This window comes from Myotis brandtii, unplaced genomic scaffold, assembly GCF_000412655.1.
Source record: "Myotis brandtii unplaced genomic scaffold, ASM41265v1 scaffold456, whole genome shotgun sequence".
NCBI classification, from domain to species: Eukaryota; Metazoa; Chordata; class Mammalia; order Chiroptera; family Vespertilionidae; genus Myotis; species Myotis brandtii.
In genome coordinates, this window is record NW_005367431.1 from 4,311,200 (window position 1) to 4,334,697 (window position 23,498).

Consider the following 23,498-nt stretch of genomic DNA (forward strand, 5'->3'; position numbering starts at 1 on the left):
GTTTCTATCTCTCTCTCCCTCTCCCTTCCTCTCTGAAATCAAATATATATATATATTTAAAAAAGAAATGCAAATTCTAGCCCACCTAGATCTGCTCAATTAGGAATCTGGAGGTAGGGCCCAGGAGTCTGTGTCTCAACAAGCCTTCCCGGTGATTCTCATGCAAGCTTGGGTATTACTGGCCTAGAGAAAACAAAGTCAACCAATGGTATATCAGTAAAGGATGAACAACCCACTCTGCAGGAAAACAAAATCCTGACTTAGCACATTTGCTGAGTGCTAACACCCCCACCACTCTGGTGCTAACACCCCCACCACGGCTGCCATCAAGGGGACATCACTGAACATGGAGTTGGGGAGATGAGAACAAGGGCCCAGAGCCTGTGTGGCCTGCCTCCAGCACACTCTGCAAGGCAGCCCTCATCAGGACGAGACAGCTGAGGACCAAGAAGTTGTTCTTCCTCCTCTGCAGGAACCCAGCAAAGGGAAGGGCACCGTGACAGCCATGACCTCGTAGGAGGCCTTCGTTCTGCTGGAAGTAAAGGGCACAGGCTTCAGGGACAGACAGAGCGAGGTCGCATTTTATCTGTTGTGTGACCTTAGGCATGGTACTCAAACTCTCCTTAAGATTCAGTTTTCTATCTGTAAAATGGGATAATAAGATCTACATCTCTGTGAAGATTCAGCAACATATAACTAAAGGGCTCAGGACGGTGCTTGGTGTGGAGTAAATACCCAACAATGGCCCCTTTCCTTATGATTATGGATGCCGCTGCTTCCGTAGGAGGGGCGTCTGTATGTAACTGAAAGATGGAGAAAGCACGGAGCGGGCAGGCAGGAATACCTCATACGAAATGGGGACCAGCTACTGTATTCGTGTGGTGTCATTGGGCAAACCAGTTCACCTTCATTCATTCCACAGACAGTATCTGACAATTTCCTATGCAGGTGAGTGGATGTGAATGAGTCAGAGGCAGTGCTCCGTGCCAGGATGGAGGGATTTTCACAAAATGTAGGATTGTAAGAGGTGTGAAGACACACTTGGAGAACATTGAATCACAGAGTGCACTGGCTCTTTCTCAATTCTCATTCAGACCTTTGATGATATCAGGGAGAAAGTCTCCACTGGGTTCGAGGAGTCTCTGCGCCCTTCGGACACGCGCTCACACGATGACCTCCGGTTTGAGCGACAGCAGAGGAAGTCTCGGGCTGAGAGACTTGCCCAGGCTGCCACATCTTAGAGAGATTCTAGCTACGTTTTGTTTTCATTGTATTTTTTTTATAGTTGCCTCTCATTTCTCTTCCACTTTAGTGACACAACGTTTTATTTTAAATGTCTATTTAAACGTAACCAAAAAAAGTCTATTTAAAGAAAAATATTTTTAAAAACTATTTCTGGAATGTCAGAATGGCCATATTGTGAAAGGAACCCTCCAATGCTGAAAGCTGGGATGGATCTGGCCAGCCTTGGTGGGTAGACAGACCTGCCTGGTTTGAGTCCCAAGCACCATCCATTCCAAGCCTGTGACATTGGGACCCTTGGCCCACTTCCCTAACCCGGACCTCCCCATTGGTGAAACACCTTGTCACAGGGCTGCTGTGAGGATCATGTGAAATTAGCTGGAAAGGCATCGAGGGCCTGGCACAGGGGATCCATCTTGCGTGGGGACTGTTGTATGGTGATTTCTGCTTCATATTTGCTTTCAGATGGCACCAGGATAGAGTGAATTATGGGTTGGCAGTCAGCAGACTTGGATTTAGCTTCTATTCTGCCACTTAATGTTACTTAAAAACAAGCAAACTATTTTAATAGTACAGTCTACTTCCAGAAAAGTGCAAATATCGTAAGGGTGTCACTTGATCAGTGTTCTGACACATCCGTATAACAGGCACCCAGAGCTCCTTCGTGTCCTGTCCCAGGGTAACCACTATTCTAACTTCTAACAGCATTGATCAGTTTTGCCTGCTTTTGTCCTTTATACACATGGAGTCATACCGGAAGTCTGTGTCCTTGTGTGCCTGGCTTCCTTTACTCAACATTGTAATTGTGAGATTCACCCATGTTGTTGAGTATCTCTGTAGATTGTACATTTTCATTGGGGTACAGTGTTGAACTGTGCTTAGGTTTAATTTATAAAGGTGACTGGGTGACAACATGGAGAGGCCAATACCACTGAAAGGACAATTTAACGTTACTCACAGCACCCCTTGAAATGAGAGGCACGGTATACCACGCAAGGCCACATGTCCCACGGGACCAGGCGGCAGAGGACGGGGGAACTGAGACTATGCCTGTGGGAGTATAGCGGTGGGGACATCCCCTAACGGGCAGGAAGTGAAAATACGTGTTAGAGTTTGTGGTTGGGGGGTTTGTGATATGAGTTTTGCATTCCCACAAAAGCTGACTTGCAAGAGAGAGAGGTAAACAGCTTGGCCCATTAGTGTGGCCCTGTGATAAATGAGTACCAAGTAGTAGACAAATTACAGAGCCTAAGAAAACACAGTTAAAACAAGTGTTCCATTGTGTGAATACAGCACAATTCATTGATCCATTATTGATGACCATGTGGGCAGTTTCTAGTTTGGAGCTATTAGGAACATTCTAGTATTGCTGCTATAAACAGTCTAATGTTTTGGGGGAACATATGGATGCACTTCAAGTGAATATATGCCTAGAAGTGGAATTGTTGGATCATACAGCTTGCATACATCCATTTTATTGGATACTATCAGTTTTCCATTGTGATTTGCACCAATCTATACACATGAGAGTTCCCTGTACCCCATATATTCTCTAACACTCTCCATAGTTTCCTTCTTTTGTACTGTCTGTTAGCCATGTAGCCATCAAACTTATTGTTTGGATTTTAATTTCCCTGATGACTAAGTGGAGCACTTTTCATATGCTTTAGGACATTTTTTCTTTTGAAATGTCTATTCAAGTTCTTTTGCCCATTTTGTGTTGTTTTGTCTTTTTCTTAATGATCTTTAGGAATTCTTTATCTGTTCTGGATATAGATCCTTTATCAGATATACTGTGAATACCTTCTTCCACTTTGTGGGTTATCTTTCACCTTCTTAATGGTGTCTTTGACGAACAGTTCTTAACTTTAATAGAGTCCAATTTATCACTGCTCCCTATATTTCTACTGCAAGGGCATGTCAATGTCCTCTCAGGGCTGCTTAATTGTTTGAAGTGAAGTCCTGGGGTTGCCTTGAAGGACAACAAACAGGGAAGCATGTTCAAGAGGGGTAGGCAGGGGAGATGGATCTGATAGCCAAACTGTACCCCTCCTTGACTTGATAGAAATAAAGCCTTCATCTTTAATGGCCTAATGAGGAAACTCAGGGCTCTGAGAGGGTAAGTGACTTTTCCAGGCCACACAGCTGGTAACAGAACTGGGACTTGAACTTGGTCTTTCTAGCTCCTGGTCTAGTTCATTATCCAGGGGTCTGAGGATTAAAGTAGGCCAAAGAGGTTCTTGGAATCCCCCTCCTCCATGTCTGCATGGCTTTGCAGGAAAATGACAGGGGAATATACCACCAGGAAGAGGACACTTGTTGCCCTGATGGCCCTTCGTGACCGGGTCACTACTCATGCAAGCAGTGTTTTTGGTCCCCATGACCTCTGCAGCCTGACACCTGAACACGACCATCTTTGCTTTGTCATTTCCAGGCTCGGCTTCCAGGTGCTCTTCGACACTGGGGTACTCAGCTTGTCCATGGCGATGGGTCTAGCATCTGGTCTCATAACAGGTCAGTGTGCGCTCACCCTCCCATCACTGCCCAGGCACAGGGCCCGGGTTCAGAGTGCATCTGCCCCATCGCTGGGTGTGCACGAGCCCATCCAGTTCCCTGTGAGCCCACCTCCTCAGCTCCAGCCAAATGATTAAAAAACACAAACAGAATCACATCATTTCAGAACTGGAAAGGCCCTCACAGGTCACCTGCCACAGCTGTGCACTCTGAGGGCCAGGGAAAGGAAGAGGGGTAACATTGCAGCCTCTTAGAGCCAGGACTGGTGATTGCACCCAATTTTGTACAGAAGGCCAAGGAAATCCTTGTGCCAAAATGCTTACCTGAGGACATCCATAATAATATTTGGTTCAGCAAATATTTATTCAATATCTACTACGAGCCTGGCACTATTCTTAAGCGCTAGGGACAAAGCAGTGAATAAAACAATGCCCTGATCTCATGGAGCTGACATTCTAGTGGACAATAAAAAGGCAAATAAATGCATACTATGCAAGATGGTGATAAGTGCTATGAAGATAAATAAACCAGAGTGGGGGAACTAGTCTGCTCTTTTGGAAGGGTGGTAAGGGAAGGCCTAGCTAGTAAAGCTTTGAGCAGAGACCTGAATGCAGAGGACGGAGACATACAACATGCTTATTTGGGAGAAGAGCATTCTACGAGAACGAACAGCATGTGCAAAGGCCCTGAGGCAGGAACATGCTTTGTGTGTTTGGGGAACAGCAAGGAAGTCAGTGCAGCTGATGTGGACAGAGTGAGGGGGAGAGTGGCCGGATTGAGGGCAGAGTGGTAGCAAGGAGTCAGGTCACTCTGAGAGGTGGGGAGCTATTGGGGATCTTTAAACAGAGGGTTGAAGTATGTTGTTGCTTCTGCAATATGATAGAACAGCAAAGAATCTGGGAGAGTCGCTAATTTGCCAATCTTACTTATATGCCAGGTGAAAATATGCATTCTTTCAGAAACGTTCACTTTTATTCTTTAAGTGAACAGCTGTTATGGGTTAGACACTCATATATTGTGTCCCTAGGCAGGCAGTGGATGCCAAACAAGAGACCAAGTAGCATAAGCAGACACTAATGAACTGGGTGGTGTTAGTCACATTACTTCATTTCTCTGGGCTTGGCTGGCTCCTCTGTATAATGGAAGGATTATGGTAACTAACCGTTTGGCTTCCTTTCAGCTCTGAAACATGTAGGAACGGACTTTTTGGAGTTCCCTGGGTGGTTTTAGAGAGTACAACTGTCTAGAATTACCTTAATGTACCATCTGGCCTCAGCTTTTGAGTCTGAGGTGATTAACTAAATACAGATGAGAAAATGCTTTCATCCATAAGTTTACATTCTATCCTGGGTAGAGTGGTCATATTTAGCAAAGGGAAGTATAAGGTGCCCATTCTTTTGAATTCAAATTAGCTGAGCATTCTGTACTTTATCTGGCAACCTGCACCGGGGCTCTTCCCCCCTTCACCGGTATTACCGAAGGGACACTGACTCAGTGACTTGCAAAGGACTCTGGGGCGGGGTGTTCCTTATACTCCAATGGGGTTAAGAAAGAGAAGAGTGGGAAAGACACCTGGATTATTCCTCGAAGAGTTAAAACCAATGGCTTTCCTCCTCACATGTTGCTTTGGACATAAGGGAACTGATGAAAAAGAACTTGGACAGCCCTAACTGGTTTGGCTCAGTGGATAGAGCGCCGGCCTGCGGACTGAAGGGTCCCAGGTTCGATTCTGGTCAAGGGCATGTACCTTGGCTGCGGGCACATCCCCAGTAGGGGGTGTGCAGGAGGCGGCTGATCGATGTTTCTCTCTCATCGATGTTTCTAACTCTCTATTCCTCTCCCTTCCTCTCTGTAAAAAAATCAATAAAATATATTTTTTTAAAAAAAGAACTTGGACAACAGAAGGGGTAAGTGGCCCCCAAGCAACCAAAATAGCACCCATAGCCCTCTGAAAGCCGAGCATTTTACTTGTCAAGAGACCCATTACTTGGAATCTGTCTATACTATTTAAGGTACAACCCCATCAGGTATGGTTGTTGGGTCTCCAATTCAGGAAGATTAGAAATGGATTAGAAGTGGGGTTGGTTCCCCAAGATAAGGCACACTAGTATGTTAGAAGTGAAAGCAGAGAGTCTCACAGAGGACAAGAAATTCTTAAAATCAGACACAAGAACACAAAAAGCTTGGGCTGCTGGAGAGCAGGCTGACAACCTTTGACAGCTATCTACCTGCGTTCTATAGCAATTCCTAAGTGGATGTTCTTAGCAACAGTTCTGATTTTTTTAAGAATCTAAATGTATTCAGTGATGACTCATAAGACAAGAAAATGCAATATGGATTTATGTATTTAGATGGATTTTCATTAGTGATGAGTAAGCCTCAGCTACCTGGAAAATTCATGTCGGTGATAGAGCTCATTTCTGAGTAATTCTAGCAAAATGAGACAACTGGAGAGCAGGCCGACAACCCTTGACAGCTATCTACCTGTGTTCTATAGCAATTCCTAAGTAGATGTTCCCAGCAACAGTTCTGATTTTTTAAAGAATCTAAATGTATTCAGTGATGACTCCTAAGACAAGAAAATGCAATATGGATTTATGTATTTAGATGGATTTTCATTAGTGATGAGTAAGCCTCAGCTACCTGGAAAATTCATGTCGGTGATAGAGCTCATTTCTGAGTAATTCTAGCAAAATGAGACATGCTAATTGTACTTTCCCTGCCAATATCAGTTAAAGGCATGCACAACAACAGGAAAATATGACTATGCATGCGCCTACTCTTGTTAATCTTACTCCTGAATACATCGAGACTGATCATCATTAAAAACACACATATAGCCGAAACCGGTTTGGCTCAGTGGATAGAGCGTCGGCCTGCGGACTGAAAGGTCCCAGGTTCGATTCCGGTCAAGGGCATGTACCTGGGTTGCGGGCACATCCCCAGTAGGAGATGTGCAGGAGGCAGCTGATCGATGTTTCTCTCTCATCGATGTTTCTAACTCTCTCTCTCCCTTCCTCTCTGTAAAAAATCAATAAAATATATTTTAAAAAAACAAACAAAAAAAAAACACACATATAAATCGATGAAGGGCATGTCCCTGCTTCCTGTGAAAGGTAAGCGCTCACTTCATGGATTCTGGGAGATTTGGCAGGTTATACTCAGTGGCAGAATGCATAGGACCAAGCCCTCGAGGCAGAGTCTGGACAGGTGAAAAGAACAGGGACAAAAGCAAGTGGTTATAAATTACTTTCCTAACGACACAAGTGGAACCTTGAGCTGAGGCTGGTGGGAGTTTATTGGACCTACAAGGTGCCTACTTTGAGCCGCTCTCCATGGCAGCTCTTGCGTTTCAAATGGATAAGCTTTTGAAACAGTCTGGTACAGTCTGGTAGGGCCCTTCTATTCCATCTCGGGAAGCGTGTCAGATCCATGGTTTTCCTACACCTCTCAGAGTAATCGAAATCTTTTAGAAATAATTGCTCTAGCCAGTTCCTGTTAAAAGATCTATAGGATCAATTAAGCGGGCCCAGGAAGAACAGTGCTTCCATTTGTCTGTCTCCTGGTTGTGGGAGGAAAAAAAAGGATTTCTGTTGAGATACTATAGTTGACATATGATATTTTGAGATAACAAATGCTGTGCTCTAAATGTTCAACATTTTTTAATGAATTTAAACAGGTCTCATCTTAAACCTCAAAATATGGAAAGCACCTCATGTGGCTAAATATTTTGATGACCAAGCTTTCTGGGAGGTAAGTTTTTTTTAACCTCTTCATGTCATAGATGTTGAGTGAATGAACTTAAAAAGGTATTGGGGCATATGTTACCTTGGTGTTTATGAGAGTAAAATAAGAACAAATGAAAATGAAGAGTAAGGAAAGAGGAGCAAATCCACGATGTGGTGAAGGTTACCATTTCCCTGATGCCTCAGAGCCAGTGAGGGCCAGGGGTAAGAGAACTGTCTCTGGCCACACTTCTTTCCACCTGGAGTTGTCAACATGAGCAAATAGTGTGACGTGAAGGTGATAGAATCCTGAATGCAAGAGCCAGGAGGACCGCAGAGGCCAGCAAGTCTAATACCCTCATTTGACAGATGCTCAGAGTGGAGCCAGGACTGACCAAGTTCTCACAGTGATTGAGTGGCAGAGCTGACTCTAAAACAACTCTTGATAAATTATAGCTGGTGGACACAAGGAAACTTTTAGTATAGAACCTGGGGTCATTTAGCCAAGGGACACAAAGCTCCAACTAGTCACCTGCATTACATTGTAGCAGTTGTTATAACTGGGCTAGACACTGTCACCCCCTGCCCTCCTCCCTTTGACCTACACTCATAGTTCACAAGGCACTCTGATGTATGTTGCCTTGGGTAATCTTCCAATCGAAGCTGAGGTTGGGGAAGCAGGGATCAATATTGCCTGTTACAAATGGGAAGGGGGGGGCTGACGGAGGTCACCCTAGTGCCCAGTATCATACTTTGGGAGTGGCAGAGACAAGACCAGGAACCAGGCCCTCAGAGTCCCAGGCCAATCCTTTCTCCACCCGCTTGCCGATCCACTGATCACTAAAGGGTCAGAGAACCAGCTTTATTACGGGCCTTGACACCTGTCTCTGTAGGGGCAAAACAGAGGACCTGCCTCTTCTCTCCTCCTCCCTCCTCGTCTAACAGCTTTGTAACTGGCAATGAACCACACACATTTAAAGCCTACAATTTGATACTTTTAAATGTACTCTACACCTGTGAAAACCATCACTGCAATCAAGATAACATACCCATCACCACCAAACATTTCCTCCTGCCTCCTTGGAACGACTCCCTTCCTACCCCACCCCACCCATCCCCAGGCATCCATTGACCTGCTTTCTGTCACTACACACTAGTTTGCATTTTCTATAAACTTACATAAACGGAACCAACCATAGGATACATGCCCTTCTTCACCCGGCTTCTTTTACTCGGCATTCTTCCGAGAGCCATCCACATTGTTGTGTGTAACCTGCCTCATCCTGCATCTGCTTCTCTCTAGTCATTGGCTCTTGGCTTTTCCCAACAGCCAGTCTCTTCCCATGCCCTGCAAGTGTTCTTACCCTTTTAGCAGAAGCAGATCTGAATTCTAGTCCTAGCTCACCCCAGGCAAGTTGGTGCCTTCAGGCAAATTGCTTTACTTCTCTGGGGCTGTTTCCTCATTGGTAGAATGAGATCAAATTCCACATTCTGCATTCAGACAGATCTCTAACTCTGTGACCTCTCAGAGAATCAGCCTCCCATCTCTGAAATGGAGATAATAATAATAATGTCTCACTAGGTTGTTGTAAGGATTCAAAGGAGATAATGTGTGTGAATGTTAGCACCCTGATCCATAGAATATACCCCACGTTAGCTACTCTGAGTTCCAACTCTAGAATTCTGTGATCCAAGCGCCTCAATGAGTAGTGATATTGTAAGGCACAACTAGAGAATTCAGGGTGTAGTCAGCTTGCAGAAGACCCAAAGGAGACCTAAGAACTATCTTCAAATACTAAGAAGCTGTTGTGTAGGAGAGAAAAAAGATTCTTTTCTATGCTTCTCCAAAAAGTGTACCCGGGCCCAGTAAGTAATGCAGTGTAAATTGTTAGCTATTTGAACTGTCTGCAAAATGGAATTAGCTCCTTTACATGGTAGTGAGTCCATTGCTACTGGAGGTGTTCAAAAAAAAAACCAGAGGACTATTCGGCAATGATCCATGTAAGGAGCTATACGAAATGAGATCTGTCTAGGACAGTGGTTCTCAACCTTCCTAATGCCGCGACCCTTTAATACAGTTCCTCATGTTGTTGTGACTCCCAACCATAAAATTATTTTCGTTGCTACTTCTTAACTGTAATTTTGCTACTATTATGAATCGTAATGTAAATATCTGATATGCAGGATGTATTTAGGCGACCCCTGTGAAAGGGTCGTTCGACCCCCAAAGGGGTCGCAACCCACAGGTTGAAAGCGCTGGTCTAGGAGCTCTTCCAATTCAGATTTTATGCAAAAACCTCTGTGATGAGACATTTTGGTCAATATAAATTTCAAAATATCAAGGCAGAATCAATATGTGCACAAATTTTAAGAGTGGAAGGATTCATCTGTAACAAAAATGTTTGCTTTGCTTTTACAGTTTCCTCATTTGGCTGTTGGATTTTAAGCAAAGGCATCCAAGAAAAACAAGGCCTGTTCCTAAACAAGAGAGCTTCCTTTCACTGTTGCCCACATTTTTTCTGTGTGACAAACTCGTTACTGCAGTCTCCCTATGTACAATGAAACAGGTCAGAAATAGATTTGATATTAAAAATAAAAGACTAAAGACTTGTTTAAATGGTAATTTCATAACAATTTTATTTTTTTATTTATTTTTAAATATATTTTATTGATTTTTTACAGAGAGGAAGGGAGAGGGATAGAGAGCTAGAAACATCGATGAGAGAGAAACATCCATCAGCTGCCTCCTGCACACTCCCCACTGGGGATGTGCCTGCAACCAAGGTACATGCCCTTGACCGGAATCGAACCTGGTACCCTTGAGTCTGCAGGCCGATGCTCTATCCACTGAACCAAACTGGTTAGGGCTCATAACAATTTTAAATAAATGTTTGGTTTCATTAAAAATGATGCTACCAATATTTTCTTGGATGCAGGCACCTCATTAAGGTTTGGGTTAAATTTCTTGACAATTCGTAGATTCTTTTTCATGCTTAATAAAGTATGCTACCCAATTAATTCTTGTCTACACCAGCAGAGCAGATGATAAAAAATAGGGGGAAATGAGCTCACTTAAATTTAGTCCTTGCAGACCTTGATTTTATTCCAACAGTTTTCAAGGTACAGTAGTTCTTATTCCCTGAACACATTCTGAATTAACTGTGGGGAAAGACATCATGGTCAAGGTGCACTGCCTCAACATTAAAACACTAGTTCCATGGCCCTGACTGGTTTGGCTCAGTGGATAGAGCCTCGGCCTGCGGACTGAAGGGTCCCAGGTTCGATTCTGGTCAAGGACATGTACCTTGGTTGTGGGCACATCCCCAGTAGGGGGTGTGCAGGAGGCAGCTGATCGATGTTTCTATCTCATCGATGTTTCTGGCTCTCTGTCCCTCTCCCTTCCTCTCTGTAAAAAAAAAAAAAAAAAAAAAATCAATAAAATATATTTTAAAAAAACAACAAAAAAACACTAGTTCCATGACCTTGAGGAAATCATTTAAATTTGCATGGTCTGATTTCTCTCATCTGTGAAAAGAGAAGGTGGACTTCAACCTCTAAGATCCCCTCCAATTCTCACAGCCTATGGATCTGAAACTCACCATGGCTGATTTGCTGTGGGATGACAGCAATAGTTACTTCTTTGAGCAGTGACCAGGCCATATTCAAAACATACATACAGGGAGGTAACTGTGGCTGACAAGAAAAGGAGTACCACAGGTTTAAATCATCTGAGAGATATTTCGTTTAATGAAGGCTAATTGTAGCAAATTTTATAAAATAAAACATTTCAAACTGTAGTTCTGAAGAACATGTACCCATAGTTAGCTAGCTCCTTTAAAAAAAATCCCACTTGAAAAAAAAAATCCCACTTGGCTAAAGTGGGGAGCCTGGGAGGGAGGTGGGGGCGAGAGGGAAGGGATAGCAGGGATCCAAAGAGGAAGAGACTATGAGCACTCCGGGTAGTTAACGTTTGTAATTATAACTGACCTGGCTGGTCTATTTTGAGCATAGTGTTTCATTACAGAGATACAATGAAACATGGAATCCAATTTTATTATCAAACCACCACCAACAAAATTTGTTACCTTAGTGTCAAATCCCTATCCTTTTTTTCTTTCCTTCAATGGTAGCTGTGGAGTAACTGTGTGTCCCACCAGAACCATGTGTCACAACTGATCACAGATCAGTGGCACAGAAGGGACACTTTTTTTAATATATATTTTTTTATTGATTTCAGAGCAGAAGTGAGAGGGAGAGATAGATAGAAACATCAATGATGAGAGAGAATCATTGATCGGCTGCCTCCTGCATGCCCCCTACTGGGGGTCAAGCCCACAACCCAGGCATGTGCCCTTGACCAGAATTGAACCCAGGACCCTTCAGTTCGTAGGACGAAGGACTGAGCCAAACCAGCCAGGGCCAGAAGGGACACTTTTGAGGAGCCTGGTGGCTGGATCAGGAGCTGCTCCTGACATGCTCACTCACCCCTTGGGAGACTTTTAATAGCTACTTACTTACACTGAAACATTTTCAGAATTTGGCAAAACTGAATAAACCCAACACAAAGTATAGTGAAAAAGAATTCTGACCACCGAATAGTTTTTAAAAACAAGAAAATGTTTATATTTCACTTAATATTTGACACAGAAGAGCCCACATTTAAATAAACACATCATATTTTAAGAGCACTTCAATTGCATTTTGGATCTTGGCTATGACAAATACTCAGATAAGATGTATCCACAATTTCTTTTCTGATTTATTTTTATTTTTACAATTATACCATGATAAAACTTAACAAAACTTACGTGGAATACTTTTCCTTAACATTTGATAAGTTAATCAAATGCATACTATAATAGATTTTTGTTGTTATTGTTTAAATAGCGATTTCTCATGATTTTAGTATCACACAAATGTAAGCTGAGACTACACTCAGAAATAAGTTTAGAAAATGTCATTACAAAAGATTGGGAGTGAGTATTAAAAATAAAAAACAAACACAACAGAACAAACCCATGCAGGGCTGTTGTACAGGAGCAATCAATCAGATGTTTTCACTGCCATAAGTCTTCAGTGCGGCCAAACTTAAAAACCAGTCCTCTGTGAATAAAACGAGAAGCATCACATGACTAGTTACGTTTGGGAAAAGAAAAGATATGTGAGACTTAGAATCATGGGAAACTAGCTCCAAAGAATAATTGATGAGCTGTATGAAAAAAACCATGCCCTGTGTCAGAACAGAAGCTGATCACTCTTAAGGCAGTAAATTCTTCACTGTGCTCAGCTGTGCTATTTATCACCAGCGTCCCTGCATCCTTAACTATGAGTATTGGGGACATATGTCACTCTTAAAAAGTTAATCAAGGCTTAGTATGTAACCATTATATGTCTGACTTTTATCAAATTCATTCAACAAACCTTATTTATTTATTTATTTACTTATTTTTATTGATTTCAGAGAGGAAGGGAGAGGGAGAGAGAGATAGAAACATCAATGATGAGAATCATTGATCGGCTGCCTCCTGCACGCCCCCTACTGGGGATTGAGCCCACAACCCGAGCATGTGCCCTTGACAGGAATCGAACCTGGGACAGCTTCCGTCCACAGGCTGCCGCTCTATCCACTGAGCCAAACTGGCTAGGAATCAACAAACCTTTTTTGAGTATCAAGGTACTAGGAGCTAGATGCTAGGGCTATAAAGATAAATAAGATATAGTCCTTGCTCTCAAGTTGTTCCTTTTTTTAAAAAAATCCTCACCAGAGGATTTTTTTAGAGAGTGGAAAGGAAGGAGGGGGTGGGGAGAGAAACATCGATGTGAGAGAAACACATTGATTGGTTGCCTCCCGAACATGCCCCAACCAGAGCAGAGGATCAAACCTACAACCCAGGTATGTGCCCTTGACTGGAAATTAAACCAGTGACTCTTCAGTGCACAGGCCTATGCTCTAACCACTTAGCAACACCAGCCAGGGCAAGCTGCTCACATTCTTGATGATCCAATGTGGTAAGTATTCAGGGAGGAGGGAAGAGGTACATATACCAAATATTAAGGGAGCACAGAAACATAGAGAATTTATTCTGTCTGAATGTGTTAGAAAAGGATTTAGAGTCCTGACCAGTGTGGCTCAGTTGGTTGGAAGGTTAACCCGTGCACCGAAAGGTTGCTGGTTCGATTCCCGATCAGGGCATGTGCCCAAGTTGCGGGCCTCATCCCCAGTAGAGGGTGTGCAGGAGGCAGCTGGTCAATATATCGCTCTCACATCGCTGTTTCTCTCTCTCTCAAAATCAACTTTTAAAAAAGAATCGCAAAAAAAAAAATTCTGATTCTTGATTCTTGTTTAACAGGTCACTCTTCAATGTATTTCTCTACTCTTTTAAAAAATTATTTTTATTTATTGATTTGAGAGAGAGGAATGGGGGAGGGAGAAGAGAGAGAAGGAAAAAGAGAAACACTGATATGTTGTTCCACTTATTTATGCATTCACTGGTTAATTCTTGTATGTGCCCTGAGCAGGGATCAAACCCGAAACCTTGGCATATCAGGATGATGCTCCTACCAACTGAGCTACCCAGCCAGGGTGGTGGTAGCAATTTTAAAAATCAATGTATATTCCAAAGGTTGGCAGTAAACTAACCCATGTATTAAGAATATCTTTCTTGCCCTGGCTGGTGTGGCTCAATTGTTGGGCGCCATCCCTTGCACCAGGAGGTTGCTGGTTCAATTCTTGATCAAGGGCACATGCTCAGGTTGCAGGCAGGGTCTCCGATGGGGGTGTGCAGAAGGCAGTAGAAAGAGCATCAATGTCTCTCTCTCTCTCTCTTTTCCCCTCTCTAAAAGTCAATAAGTTATTCTTTAAAAAAAAAAAAACCTTTCTCATTCTTTATATTTTACTAGAGACCTGGTGCATGAAAATTCGTGCACTGGGGGTGGGGGGGCCCTCAGCCTGGCCTGCACTCTCTCGCAGTCTGGGACCCCTCGGGGGATGTCCACCTGACGGCTTAGGCCCGCTCTCTGGGGGGGTCAGGCCTAAGTTGGCAGTTAGACATCCCTCTGGCAACCCAGGAGCCCTCGGGGGATGTCCACCTGCCAGCTTAGGCCTGTTCCCCGGCTTACGGCTGAGCAGACCTCCCCCTGTGGTAGCACACTGACCACCAGGGGGCAGCTCCTGCATTGAGCGTCTGCCCCCTGGTGGTCAGTGCATGTTATAGTGACTGGTTGTTCCCAGTTGTTCTGCCTTTAGGGTCAATTTGCATATTACCCTTTTATTATATAGGATGATAATAACATGGAGGGGCACTGAACAGGGGTAAATAAAGCAACTAAATATATAAATGACATAAAAGAAACTATTATAAAAAAAGCATTAAAAAAAAAAGATAGGATGAAAAATGCAAAACAAACTTACCCAAAAAAGATGAAGGCATTTTGGAAAAATACAGCAATTCCAGGGTATACTATGGCTTTTTCTGTAAAAATAATAATAATATACTAATGTTAATGTAAAATAATAATAATTTTAGAGGTTTATCATCTCAAAACATTTTAGTTTCTGATAATCTGATGCATATCAGTTTTCCTAATATAACTGATTTTGATGGTAACTATGGTTGGTTTGAGTATTAAATGACATAATACATGACAGAGTCTAGTATTGGTTTAGTAGTTGACAGATCCCTTCATTCATTTAACAAATACTGGTTACATACTATGTTTGACACTGTTTAATGTGCTGAGGAACGTCCAACCGGCGTGGCTCAGTGGTTGAGTGTTGACCCAGGAACTAAGAGGTCACCATTTTGATTCCTGGTCAGGGCATATGCCTGGGTTATGGGCTCAATCCCCAGTAGGGGGCAGGCAGAAGGCAGCCGATCGATGATTCTCTCTCATCACTGATGTTGCTATTTCTCTCTCCCTTTCCCTTCCTCTCTGAAGTCAATAAAAATAAAATAAAATAAAATAAAATAAAATAAAATAAAAAAAAAACAGAATGGCTCATAAAGATCCTGTAGAAAGACAACTTTATAAAACTATAGATCTGCTACTAATGATTCTCAAAGCATAACCTGGCTCCAAAAACCTTTTGGAAAGAAATCTTAAAATTCTATGATATAAACACATTCCTACATAAAGGAACTCTGTATTAATAGTTGTATCTGGGAAAGAAGAATTATCAGTAATTTTATAATCTTCTTTGAGCTCTTGTATCGTCTCAGTTTTCTACAATGAACAAGTATTATGCAATTCAAATTTAAAAAAGTAATTTTTTTTTCTTTCTAATATGATGGTGACAAAGATTTTGTAGCAGCAAGAGAACCATATTATGTAACATGCAAAAGCAGGCTTCAAAAGTTTATTTATACTATAATTATAACTACATAAAAAACAGAAGAGAACAAAGAAAATGTACCAAAATATTTAAGAGCAGTAAGATTATTATAGTTTCTTTTTCTATTTTTTCTTTTTTACATTTTTGGCAACATGATTATAATAATAAACATATAAACAAAATAAAGATATAAATATTTTAAAATGCCTATCATTCTTATCTGTAAGACTTAAAAAGATTTTAATAAAAATTCAGGAAACTCATGATTTTAGTTTAAGAATCACGTTTTGTTCAAAGAAGGGTTAGATTATATCTCTGCTAGTCCAGTTTCTACAAATCATTAGTATTGTATTTTTACTATGATAAACATAGTCAATTTTACTTGGAACATTAAGTGGTCTTGCATATTTTTCTGATATCCCTCAGGCGAAATTGCAGCCAAGAATCTAAGAGCAGGCCTTTATCTGAGCTTGCCTTAAACTGGCCTCATGTAACAGATGCACATGAAATGTTAATTTACTTTGCTATCTAAAAGGAAATGATGTCATTATCAGAAATTTATCAGCTCAATAAATTCTAATTCTAGGATATTAGAGTTTTGCATGGATATTATTCAGCAAATCAAAACCTGCCAAGTAGCTGGAGAACATACATATTCTGCTTTTGAGGTTTTTGGAAGCCAAAGAATAGCAAGCTATGTCCTATTCCTTCCAAGATACTAAAAACATCCAAACAAAACAAAATACTGATAGGGAGAGGGGAGTTCCTAGGCATAAATGTATTGCTAGTAGCTGGCCTAGCTATATGAAAAAAGCTAATGAAAAAAATAACCAACTTTAATGCTCTATTTCAGTATTCCATTGAAGTAAAATATAAGCTGTGCTCTCTCTTACCTTTAGCAACATAACCACCAAAGAGAATCCACATAGATGCAATCAGAGAGCCAAAGGCCAACATGAAACCAATGAACAGCCAAATGCGAGCACCTTAAAAGAATTAACATTTTACCAGAATTGTTTTTCATATGGCAGCAGTCAATTCAATTAACTTTTCAAAAACTCAAACAGAAAAAATGTGTAGTTATCATTAGAGTCTAAAATAAAAAGACCAGATGTTCTGAGTATCTTTCAACAGTGAAGATGTGGGTCTTTTTCTTGTTGGCTGATCTGTGTATTTTAAGTGCCTATATTTACTTTCCCTAAATATCTACACTAAGAAAAACTGTCCTCAACTGTCCAATAAAAATCTTACAAAATATGTTTCACCGTATTTAGACTCATTTTTCATATATTTTTAGAAATTGTGCTGCAAAATTTAAAGTCCTCCAAGAGAACTTTCAAACAAAAACATAGGTATACTTACAAAAGATTCATATTCAGTGATATCTGAATCTAAACACTATCGTAGTTTGGCAGCAAAATAAATACATATTTATTGTGGCTGGCACTTAGAAAAGCTGCATTAAAATTATGTTAATAGAGGAAGACTTAAATCACATTTAAATAATATTTATGAAGATCTGCTATAAAATCATTACACTGCCTAAAATGAACTCCAAGCTGAGTTTATTTAATTAGCATGGCAAATAGAATGCTATGTATATATTTCTTATTTAATATACAAACATAAAATAATAGTTATGAAATAAGCTGCTACTCATAGATGTGATATTAAAACACACACAAAACAAATACAACTGTCTCTGAACCCCCCCAAAGCTATGCTAGCTGACAAATTTTATTTAAAGATGCGATGGCCATATTCTTTTAGTCTTAGTTCTAGCTATTATTGTCTTCCTAGAGGCCGGGTGCACAAAATTAGTGCAGGGTAGGGTCCCTAGGCCTGGCCGGCAATCAGGACCTTCCGGCTGCCAGCTGGGTCCTTCCTTCATTCTGCGCCACCCCCTGGTGGTCAGTGCACGTCATAGTGAGCAATTGAACTTCCAGTCTCCCGGTTGAACTCCCAAGGGGACACTTTGCATATTAGCCTTTTATCTACACTAATAAAAGAGAAACATGCAAATTGGTGTCACTCCACTACACCCACCAGCCAATCAGGATGAGTATGCAAATTAACCCAACAAAGACGGTGGTTAATTTGCATATGCAGGCACAGAGCAAAAACTGAAGACGACTGAAGCCTCGCTGCTGCGGCCTGAGTGGAGAAGCCAAGCCTTGCTGCTGTGGCCGGAGCGGCTTGAGGCTTGGCTTCTCCACTGCGGCCGGACCAAAGGCCTGGGTCCCGGGTGCTAGAGGAAAACCGCTGCCGGCAGCCACGGGAAGGAAGGCCTATTGCACGAATCTTCATGCAACTGGCCTCTAGTGTATATAGAAGATTATTATCAACACTAACTACTAACATTCACCTATTCCTTTAGTTTATAAAGTTATGGTAGGTACATGTTTCTGGATCTCTTCTACTTAAGTTCATCTACGAAGACAGTGAACGAACCAAGGAGAGATCATAGCTGACTAGTGGTTTCTCCTATCTATAATAATAAAAGCACAATATGCTAATTAGACCAGACGTCCTTCCTCCTGGATAAAGCCACAGCAGGCAGGGGCTGGGGCTAAAGCCCTTGCATGATTTCGTGCATCAGGCCTCTAGTTTCATTATACAAACAACAAAAAACCTTGCAATTTGCCTACATCCAAGTTTATTTCTGTATGGATGTAATACTTTCAGTTTACCATTTACATTGCTTAATAAATATTTGTCCCCTCAATTCTTTGAGCAAACTGGACTCTAGAAACTGCCACACATGTCCTGTATCCTGCTTACCTCGGGTGCATGGCAATGGAGTCTAGGGGATATGATTTCCTCAGCTGAGGAGGAAGGGCCTGGATGAACCCACACACTAAAATTCTATTATTATATTCAGTATGCAAGATAAAAAGAAGTTCTGGAGGTTGGCTGCACAACAATGTGAATATACTAACACTACTAACTACATTTAGAAATGGTTAAGATGGCAAATTTTATGTTGTGTATTTTAAAACAGACACTAAAACCTATGATTCTAAACTATTTCAAAATGCTAGTTCAATCAAATAAGGTTGGCAAAAAAGAGAAGAAAATTTATATGGGATAGCTGGGAAGTAAGGTAAGTTCTATTTTGCATATACATTCGTTATATACTGTTCTTTACTGTGTACATTTATATCTACATTATTGCACAGGGTTATATATTCAAAACTGCATATTCTGTACTTTAAAGCCAAATCTAACCAAATGCAACTTTTACCTTATGCCTTGGAACCTGTAACTTCTGCTCTAGATACACCTTCATTCTATTCCTGATCTGAAGGAGTTATATATATTCTCCATGTATATTCTCATTTTAAGGATGCATAGTAAGACATTATTTGTACCTATTTACCTGTTTGGCCCAGGCAACCTTCACTGTAACTATCTCCTCGGACTTGTCCATTCGATACTGCATTAATCCTGTATAAATAAAACCAAGAAATCAGGGTTTCCGATGCCAAGAGGAGACTATCCATGACATCAGATTATCAGATACAATAAGCTAGAATTCCTCAAATTTAAGCTTAGGCCTCATGAGTCTAGAGTAATGGGTTCATATGATCTTAAGCAAGTCCCTTCAATCAGATATGCTCTAAAGCAGCAGTTATAGTCACAAGACTGGCAGAATCAGCCATCACCTGGGAACACATTAGAAAGAAAATTCCCAGCCCCATCTAAACTTATGAAGCAAAACTCTGGGTATGCAGCTTAGCAATCTGAGTTTTAACAGGTCCTTTAGATCATTCTGATGCTTTTTAAAATGTGAGAGTGAAATTCTCAAAATAGTCAATTATACCTCAATAAAAAATTTTTTATCTTGCTAAGACTAGAATAATCTTTAGCTTGGTCCCATCTAGTTTTCCATTTGTACATATCAGACATACTCAACACAAAGAGAATCAAGGGTAAAATCTTTTTTTCACTTCCTGATAGATTTTCCAAACATAAAAAGTCTCACTGACTTTCACACAGTACCACTCTAGACTGAGATAGCCTTGCCTTCTTTAGAAGTATCCTTTAAAAAATGTTTAAATGTCATGGGAAATGTTCACAATATAGCAAGTTAAAAAGTTAAACATTATATACATTTAGCACACACACATATACCACTAGAATATAAGCTTCATGAAGGCAGGAGCTCTGTCTATCTTGTTTCCCATTTTTATTTTCAGTGTCTAGCACAGGGCTTAACACATGGTAGGTGCTCAATAAATGTATTGAATATTTGAATCCTAATTTTTTTCTCAATAATATAGTCTTAATTTATTCATTCAAATCTAAATTTTAGTTTGTTTGTTTTTGTTAATCCTCACTTGAGGATACTTTTCCATTGATTTTGAGAGAGAGAGTGGAAGGGAGAGGGAGAGAGAGAGACAAAGGCAGAGAAACATTGATGTGAGAGAGACATATCGATTGGTTGCCTCCCACAAGGGCCCTGACCAGGGCCGATGATCGAGCCTGCAATCGAGGTATGTGCCCTTCATAGGAATCGAACCAGGAACCCTCCAGTCCTTGGGCTGACACTCTAACCACTGAGAAGGACTCAAATCTAAGTTTTAGAATGATCAAAATACTCATAATTATTTTCAATGACATTAACTAAATTATTTGGTACATGAAATAGATATATTTTATTTTTTAATATATTTCTATTGATTTCAGAGAGGAAGGAAGAGGGAGAGAGAGATAGAAACATCAATGATGAGAGAGAATTATTGATCGGCTGCCTCCTGCACGCCCCCTACTGGGGATCAAGTCAGCAAGCCAGGCATGTGCCCTGACCAGGAATTGACCCTGTGACCTCCTGGTTCACAGGTCGATGCTCAACCACTGAGCCACGCAGGCCAGGAAAATAGATATATTTTAAAACAAGCTTCATATTTTTAAAAATGTAGATGTTCCTGTGTTAGTGGTTCTTAGCTCTTGTTTTTCCTTGCTGAGCCATCTGAATAAAATTCACAATTTTCTATTAGATAGCCATGACCCCGTATTGTCAGTCTTAACTATTCAGTACATTCTTAAACAATCTCTGTTTGTTCTCTGATATTACTAGTGTTATATGTAATCTCAAACTTACAGAAAAGTTGCAAGTACTTTAAATTTTTGACCCTGAATATTTTAAAGTTGTCAACGTGATGACCCACAATCCCAGGAACTGTACTTCCTACAAACAAGGCATACAATTATATGTATTTCCCACAAACAAGACAGTTCTAAAGAACCACAATACAACCATCAAAAGCAGGAAATGGCCCTAACCGGTTTGGCTCAGTGGATGGAGCGTCGGCCTGCGGACTCAAGGGTCCCAGGTTCGATTCCGGTCAAGGGCATGTACCTTGGTTGCAGGCACATCCCCAGTGGGGGCGTGCAGGAGGCAGCTGATCGATGTTTCTCTCTCATCGATGTTTCTAACTCTCTATCCCTCTCCCTTCCTCTCTGTGAAAAATCAATAAAATATTAAAAAAAAAAAAAGCAGGAAATGAGCAATGATTCATTACCATTTAATCTTCAGACCTCATTCAAGTTTCCCAACTGTCCCAATAATGCTCTCTCCGCCCCGCCCCCCCCCAATAATGCTCTTAATAGCAAAAGAATCCTGTCCAGAATCATGAGGTATATTTTATTCTAATATCTCTCTAGTCTCCTCAGTCTGGAACAGTCTTCAGTCTTCTTTAGCTTTTATTACCTTAGCCCTTCACTCCAATCTTACTGATCTCCATGCCATAGAGTCCTGGTACTTGCTGCTGTCTGAAACGATCCTCTCTTATATGTATATCCCCATGATAAGTTCCTTCATTTCTACAAGTCTTTGCTCAAAAACCACCTTCTTAGTGAGGCATTCCTTGACTTGGTATGAAATCTCTACACGCTCTGTTGACATTTCATATCTCCCTTCTCTGCTTTTTCTCACTAGTGCTTACCGTTATCTAACATGCTATGTATTTAATTTACTTCTCTTTTGTTACTATCTGCCTCATTCATTAGAGTATAAATTTCAAAAAGGCAAGGATTTTCCTGATTTATTCACTATTTCCTGTTTCCACAGCAGAGTCTGGGACTATAAAACGAATTCCAAAAAGGCAAGGATTTTCCTGATTTATTCACTACTCGATTTCCTGTTTCCACAGCAGAGTCTGGGACTATAAAACCTTAATAAATATTTGGTAGATGAATAAACAAACCCTTAGACAAAGTACTACATGGTTTCTGACCTAAAAGTAATGTTATAAACATTGATAGAATAGAAATAGGACAGCTGAGAGGAGCTGGAAGACAGAAGTGGAAGAGGAGAGGTAAAAGGAAGAATAGAAAAGAGCGTTGTGGCTTCTCTTTATAAGTCCTCTATTGTTTGACTTTTAAACGATGCCCAACCTGTTAACTTCACAACATTTCAAAAATTTAAATCTACTCAACTATGTGTAAAACATTTTTATTTTGTGACAACCTATGTAATTAGTGTCACTGACAACGACACTTACATTAGGAAGGCGATGGTTGCTATAACGCCACAGGCATGGTATGAATGGTTGAACTCTTCCATAGTCGGGTAAATGACAGCTGCATCTATGATAATCCACCAGCCTGTAAAAAACTAAAACAAACAAAAAAGGTGATTATCAAGGAGAAATTGCATATATTACTGGCGCAAAAGAAAGCAAGGTATTAAAGTGAAGGAATCCCTTCAATGAATTTCCAATTTTTCTTAAATGTTCCAGCAATTTCTTACATGTACTGGCACATGGTTTAATATCTGATTAAATATTACACACCCTTAAATCTGACAGCAATGAATATTAACATAAACTTCTTTTCTAAGTCTATTTTAATCAATATTTATATTTTCATAATAAAGCCTATAATCTTACTCTGTGAACTAGAAATCAGTTACAATATCTCAAGGAGGAGAAAGAAATAAAATGATTCAGATTCCAACTGACAAGAGGAATGGCCTGCTGCTGATATAAGCCTCCAGAAAGATATACGTATTGAAAAATAAAACAAAACTTCAAAGTAATATAGAGAATAATTATTGTTGATAGAATTTTAGCTATTCTCTTGACATTGTGAATAAGTAATGGCTGCAGTTCTGCTTTTCCTTTTGATTAATTACAGTGCAGCCTGCAGATGGTTTCAGGTAGGATGCTAAAGTCAATTTAACACCACAAGATAATTTATTTTACTTTAATCTGGTTCTGGATATTATCAAGGGCAAATATATAATGAAAAACATTAATTTAAAACAGCATACAGAATTTAAAACATAAAAACAAACACACCAAAATAGTGACGACCCAAATTATCAGTGACACTTACTAGAACACCAGCAGCAATGGAAGCAATAGTATTGCGTTTTTCCCCCCAATCAATGCATTCTGAGCATCTCAAGCCTTCTAGAAATCCAGACATTTTTTCAGGTCACTTAAAAAAAAACAAAGAAAAACAATTAAATAAAGCACTTCTATTTACTTGTTTCAAACCTGACTTATGTTCTTAGAAAATAATTAATAGCTCAGAAATAACTTAATAAAAGTGAAGTTACAAATATAGTTGATCCTTGAACACAAGAGGGTTTAGGGGAACCCAACACTCACGCAGTGGAAAACCTGAGGATAACTTTTTGACTCCTCAAAAACTTAACTACAGTCCCTCAGTAAAGG

The 23,498-nt window shown here is 40.5% G+C and overlaps 2 protein-coding genes across 5 annotated transcripts in view; one reads left to right on the forward strand and one right to left on the reverse strand.

The window, feature by feature from the left end:
• The window catches only part of LOC102245245 (RH-like protein), a 33,160-nt gene extending 23,056 nt beyond the window's left edge, over positions 1–10,104 (forward strand). For 2 of the 3 annotated variants that reach the window (XM_014546877.1, XM_005875174.2), the window contains 3 exons: positions 3,677–3,756; positions 7,436–7,509; positions 9,901–9,944. In XM_014546877.1, coding sequence (XP_014402363.1) covers positions 3,677–3,756; positions 7,436–7,481 — 126 coding nt within the window. In that variant the 3' untranslated portion in view covers positions 7,482–7,509; positions 9,901–9,944. Of the gene's footprint in view, positions 1–3,676; positions 3,757–7,435; positions 7,510–9,900 lie in introns of all 3 variants that reach the window. The other variant, XM_014546878.1, reaches the window with a different exon arrangement.
• Positions 10,105–12,077: 1,973 nt separating this feature from the next.
• Positions 12,078–23,498, reverse strand: part of TMEM50A (transmembrane protein 50A) — a 13,867-nt gene continuing 2,446 nt past the window's right edge. The window contains exons 2-7 of one of the 2 annotated variants that reach the window (XM_005875177.2): positions 23,155–23,259; positions 22,320–22,432; positions 19,193–19,260; positions 16,707–16,799; positions 14,893–14,953; positions 12,078–12,584 (exon numbers count right to left, since the gene is read on the reverse strand). In XM_005875177.2, coding sequence (XP_005875239.1) covers positions 12,539–12,584; positions 14,893–14,953; positions 16,707–16,799; positions 19,193–19,260; positions 22,320–22,432; positions 23,155–23,247 — 474 coding nt within the window. In that variant the 5' untranslated portion in view covers positions 23,248–23,259 and the 3' untranslated portion in view covers positions 12,078–12,538. The remainder of the gene's footprint in view (positions 12,585–14,892; positions 14,954–16,706; positions 16,800–19,192; positions 19,261–22,319; positions 22,433–23,154; positions 23,260–23,498) is intronic. The other variant, XM_014546879.1, reaches the window with a different exon arrangement.